General features: G+C 43.2%; 1 protein-coding gene across 5 annotated transcripts in view; it reads right to left on the reverse strand.

Moving 5' to 3' along the window:
- Window positions 1-2,246, reverse strand: part of BNC2 (basonuclin 2) — a 401,509-nt gene extending 399,263 nt beyond the window's left edge. For 3 of the 5 annotated variants that reach the window (XM_054032365.1, XM_054032370.1, XM_054032371.1), the window contains exon 1: window positions 2,166-2,239. In XM_054032365.1, the coding sequence (XP_053888340.1) occupies window positions 2,166-2,168 (3 nt within the window). In that variant the 5' untranslated portion in view covers window positions 2,169-2,239. Of the gene's footprint in view, window positions 1-1,931; window positions 1,959-2,165 lie in introns of those variants that run through there. The other 2 variants (XM_054032367.1, XM_054032369.1) reach the window with 2 other exon arrangements.
- Between the last annotated feature and the right edge of the window lie 3,754 nt (window positions 2,247-6,000).

Raw genomic sequence — 6,000 nt, forward strand, 5'->3', positions numbered from 1 at the left:
TGTAATCGCATATCCCCATCTGTCACATACACTTCAAGTATAAAAACCTCAAACCATGTGAACAAACACATACGTCTCCTAGATTTGTCCACCTAAAATATTTTAACATAACTTTTTTTAAAAAATTAATATACTTAAACAGAACCCTTCTATTATGAGTTTATGCATCATGCATACAGAACAGTTCATATTTTGGGGTCTTAAAAGCAGTTTCTAACTTCTCTCATAACAAATAAGTTAACATTCATATTATCCTGCATCTGAATCACATGAAATTACTAAATAAATAACTTGCTAAATATTTAGTGATCTGATTTTTAAATCTCATGCTCTTTAGGAATTTAAAGCAGAACATACATACAGCTAGAAGGTTCATTAATGCTGGACAGCTTAAAATGAAACTAGTGTAACACAGAGCATTTATGCCCCGTTAAATATACGATTGAAGATTCCTGCTATTTTTAAGGGAAAGGAAAGTTCCACATACTTTTTCAGGGACTTGGTATTCGTAAGCAGCATCTGCTAATCAGGCTTATTAAATATTATTGTCTGAAATGAACTCAATAATTACACTAACAAAAAATCCTTACCCTATTTTAAAAGTAATTCCTGACTATGAGATGAGCAATAGTATAGATGGTAAATGGAATATGCTATAATGAAAAATAAAGCGCACTCCTGTCTCTGAATATTTAATTTGCTTCCATGTCTGAAGGACACATGGGTTTAAAAGAGAAACATGTAATATTTTGCTTTGACTGCTTACTTAAAAGACATTTTAACTGTTGGTTGAGCAACAACAGCAAAAAAGACACTCTGCCACTTTAATCCTAGGGACACCAGATTATTACATGTCTTTTGTACATCAATTTTACAACAGCTTGACTCTAGGGTAAATGGGAATAATAAATCGCACGCTGCTTTCAAAACCACTTTAATTTCTGTCAGTGTTGCTGTAACCACAGTCCTGGGCACATACTCCTTTTTCCTCCTCCCCACCTTGGGGTTCTGTTGTTGTTGTTGCCTGCATTTAACAGTGGCATCTCCTACACTCCAAAAATTGTGGCTCTCATCACTGAAACAAGACATGCCACATTAAGGAAGGAATGGAAAAAAATATTAACCCTCTGTCTCATTCTTCTCCTCCCCATCCGCCTTTTTATATATACTGACCCATCTCCACAGTACAGCCAATCCCCAAGTGGGGGTAACAATAGCAATTTACTGTGGAAGCTTACTAAAAGCATGGGAGTGGTCAAGCAACACACCACTTTATTCAATATGGGCTGATCCCTGCTCCTCACTAGCTGAGCTAACTATACTTTTAACCCCAAGAATTATCACTGTCAGACTTCATATACATTTACTTCCTAAAATGTGCTTCTTACTTGAAGCAGTAAAGGGTAGCTTCACATCATAGCCAGGGAGAGAGGATTTAAGCAAATTGAGATCCTGAGTCACCTCGGTTTTTATTTTTAATGTAAATGTTTTTAATTAAAACAAAAAGCCTGCTTCGTAAAATCCTGGTGTAAAAGAACTGGCCTCGTTTCATCTGCTCACAGGAGATCCAGCAAACATGCTCTGAAAGCGGTTTTCCCTCTTCCAGTGAGCACATCAATATTTCCCTACAAGTTCTGGGCACAACTGCTGATGGGAAAGGTGTAAACTGCAAGCACATGCACAAGCAAAAGAGACGAAAGAGTTACTGATGGAAGGTGGATTTACACTTCTGTCTCCCTGCCTCAGGCGTTGTTTCTCTCTCTCTTTCCCTCGGCCCCCCACTCCCTACTTCTCCCACTTTCAAAGGTTACTTTTACATTGTGTGCAAACGTTACTCATTTCCAAGCAGAGGGTGGTTTCCAAAAAAGCTCACCCCACAGTACGTCTAATTCAATCTCACCCCACACTTTAAAAAAACATTATCCCCTCACCTTTGGTAGACAGAAAGTGGCAGCAAAATCCTGTGGCCATCCCATCCCAAACTGAATGAAAGTTTGGGAGAACTTAAATCATTATTTCAACGTAGCACATCTCTCTCTCTCTCTCTCTCTCTCTCCCCGCCCCGCCCCCAGCTGTTTGTTGTTTTGGTTACTGCACAATTTATTAACAACAAAATAAAAAGGAAAGGCTAGAATGAAAACGAAAGGCTGTTGGAAACTTCTTACCATCTCTGCATGCTGGTTGTCAAGTGCACCCCCTGTCTCTTGATCTCCTCTCAGCAGCAGTGCCTGCACCAGCCCCTTCCTTCTGCCTCTGGGCTCTCTGCTCTTCTCGGTTTTCCTCTCTTCCCCCCCCCCCTCCCCCCCTCTCAAGCCTTCAGGTGATTTGAACTAAAAACAAAAAGAGAAAGAGAGAGAGAGAGAGTCTCTCAAGCTCTTCAAAACTTCAGCCCCCAAACTTCAGCGGCAGCGGCAGCGAGAAAGACCTTTCGACACAGAGCTGCTGCGGGGGAGGGACCCAAGTTTGGATCTGAAGCCTCCACAGGTTGGTTTGTTGTTGTTGGGTTGTTTGGCTGGAAGGGGGGTGGGGGGAGGGCTTGCAAGTGGATCTGAAAGGACAACGTTGCTTCCTTGCGCCCCGTTAACCCTCAGCCGCTTTGCATTGCTCTGGGGAGGGGGGGTAGTGCAAACCCGGGGAGGGGGGGTCCCACTGAGGCCGCTCGAGCCCAGCTGTCAAAAACGCCGAAGAGCCCCAGCGAGCTTTATTACGAGCCAAGCTTGCTGATCTCGCCGTGTGTGTGTGTGTGTCTGTGTCTCGCTCTCTCTTTCCCCTCTGGCCGGTTCCCCCTCGCAGCGGCGGCGAGCTCTCCTGCTGCTGCTTCTCCTCTTCCTTATCAGCTCAAGGCGTCCAGCCGCCGCTGGAGAGCGAGAGGGAAGGGAAAGGGGTGGAGGGAAAATAATACGCAACCCGAAGGAGAATGGGAGAAAGTCCCGGGAAGCGCGTTAAAAAGGAAGAGAAAAGTTAGGCAGCGCTGAAGTTTTTGCTCGTGGTCCCGATTTCCTGCTTCCCACTCCCCTGTTCCATCAGCTCCCGGGGCTCTGCCGCTGCTGGGTGTGGGAGCTGAAGACTTTTTAAAAAAACAGGCTTTTGGGGGAGGGGGGGGGGCGTCACGGTTGTACGTTTGCAGGGGGAAGACAAGAGTCACATCTGTGTGTGACACGGAGCCAGCCGAGCTAAACCCTGCCCTGGGGAGACAGAAAAAACACGAGCTCAAGGCTTCAGCGCCCAGGCGCACAACTGCAGCTGGGAGCACACATTTTTAAGGCACATGCAACAAAATCCACACCCTTTCCAAGCCACACACACTCATCATCGCCATCAACCAGGACATAATTTAACATGTGGGAACAACACAGCAAGTTGCACTGATTTATCACAGTTGACCAAAGTTTCAGCTCCTCCAACCCAAGAAACGAAATGGGACAGATTTTATGCCTGTTCTTATATGCTGAATGTCCCCTTTTCCTTCGAAGTCTTCTATTAGCTGAATGTACATCAAAGGCTTTAAAACTTTTCCCTCTAGTGTCCTTATTTATGGATCTGAAATGTTGGCAGATATGTAAATCCACATGAGTAATTGGGAAAGGGAGAGGATGACTAAAGTCTATAAAGTTCGTTTGTCTATCCAGGGGTAGTAGTAACCACATCTGTTATATACTTAAATATCTACCCTTCCCCTCCCTCATATTCCAGATAACAAAATGAAGGCTCCTTACTTCTCTTTAAAAATTAACATTGTTTCTTTCAAAATATATAGTAAAAGCATCAGGGTTCTTTCAACTGGGACTATACAAAATGCATGTCTGTTAAAAAAAATGCTGACCCTGTGAAGGGCATCTCCACATTTTCAAGCAACTATGTTAAATAAAAATTTAAAAACTGTTAGCTACTGTCAAGTCAAATTTGCCATTTTCCTCCTCTTTTGGTAATTGGACATGTTTAAGGCCAAGTGGGTATGTGAATAGGTTTGGGGGTAGTGAGGTGATGGGTCAGGGTCAAGCACGTGAGACAGGTAGCTAGCTGCCTTTTGATTTTGGCTAAGGAATCTATTGTCTTTTGGAGGGACCACACCAAACTCACTTACAGTGGCACATCCTTGTGCACTATCAAGGCAGCAGAATTTCTACCAGATTTTGCTTCCCCTCTCCTCCTACACCCCCCTCCCCCATCTCCAGCATGCCCATCTCCAGTGTGGGAATCAGATCTACGCATGCTACTATCAAACACCTATTCATTGCAGACAGGGGCCTATATATGCCCCAAGTTACCCACTCCTCCATGAAATGGTTCATTTTGGGTAGTATACAGATAGTATACTGTTGGGCATAACAGACAAGCAAGCATATGAACTAGGATTTACATTACCCTCACTTCACCCAGATTAGTTTGGATCCACATTATTTAGGGAGTACACTTTAGGATTTGTTATGGTGCAAGACAGGTTTGCATTCGCTACACAGTGGTACCGCCTTTATATAGCTTACATTGGAAGATGCTGATGACCAAACTGGGGTTTTGAATAATTTAGGAAACAGAATTAAACCATAATCTGATGTGTTTTCTAGCAACAGAGCAGAGTCATAAGAGAAGTTGATTACTCATTTCAGAGTCAAATCTCTTTACGCACACAAACCCATTCACCCACTTGAGTCAAGTGACGTGACCATTTGAACCAGTAAAGGGCCAAGAACTTGTCAAAAAATTGTGGCCACACAGCCCTCTGGTGGCTAAATACCTTCACAAGCCCACATGCATGTTTCTCCACATCAGATTGCTTCAGACTGGCCTGAATCAGATTTAGTAATAAAATTTGGGACCTTCACCACATCAAAGGTACAATCCCTTAGGTAATAAGGGTGTGCCACACAAGAAAGCCGGCAAGAGACTAATCTTTATTTCTTGGCCTCAGTCACAGGACATGGGTTAGGTTTACAAAAGGTTGTATGTACCCCTATAACATGACGGGTCAGCGTGTACCAACTGTAGTGATACTATTACACTTCTTCAGCAGTAAGTACAAAGCAGGCTGTCATCCTCATTGGGGCCAGCCACTTGAGCGAGAGGGTACGTCTATACTTACCTCTGGGTCCGGCGGTAAGCAATCGATCTTCTGGGATCGATCCCGGAAGTGATCGCCGTCGATGCCAGTACTCCTGCTCGGCAAGAGGAGTACGCAGAGTCGATGGGGGAACCTGCCTGCCGCATGTGGACCCGCAGTAAGTTCGAACTAAGATAGTTCGACTTCAGCTACGTGAATAACGTAGCTGAAGTTGCATATCTGAGTTCGAAGTGGGGGGTTAGTGTGGACCAGCCCAGAGATGCTCACACACGCTAAACCACATGGGGCATTCTGTAGGATGCGGGACCTAAATTCTGTGGCATGGTACCAGGATTCTGCAGCTCTGCTGCTGCTAATTGGAGGTGTGTGAGTTTAAAAAAAAAAAAAAAAAACACTACTTTAAAAAAGAACATTAAGATTTTAAAGTCAAACACTCAAACATTAATAAATGTCAGATTTATGTGTAATTCAACCTCCTTCTTTTATGATACGGTCTTTAGTTTCATAAACACACACTACTTTTCTATAGGACCCAAGCCTTATTCAGTGAATGGGTATGTATTCAAATATTTTTTTTTTTATCCTTCACTTTCAATGTGTGGCCTCTGGCCTGATTTAAAATACACATCATTCAAACCCTTCCGAGCCATTTCTGTGGTGCTCTATAGCATCGAAGTGCTTCACAAACATTAATGAATTTATCCTCACAATATCCTAGTGAAAATAGGTATGATTATTCCCATTATTACAGATGGAGAACTGAGGCACAGAGGGATTAAGACTAAAATTGTCTCATGTCCACTAGTTTTTGCTGCCCAATTTAAGACACTTAGAGCCTGATTTTTCAGAGTACTTAGTGTTTTTATAGCACTTTTATATGTTTAAAGCATGACTCTAATAAACTTCACTTAGTTACGATCACTCAGGAGTTCTGTTGATAT

Source organism: Malaclemys terrapin, chromosome 6 (assembly GCF_027887155.1).
Source record: "Malaclemys terrapin pileata isolate rMalTer1 chromosome 6, rMalTer1.hap1, whole genome shotgun sequence".
Lineage (NCBI taxonomy): Eukaryota > Metazoa > Chordata > Testudines > Emydidae > Malaclemys > Malaclemys terrapin.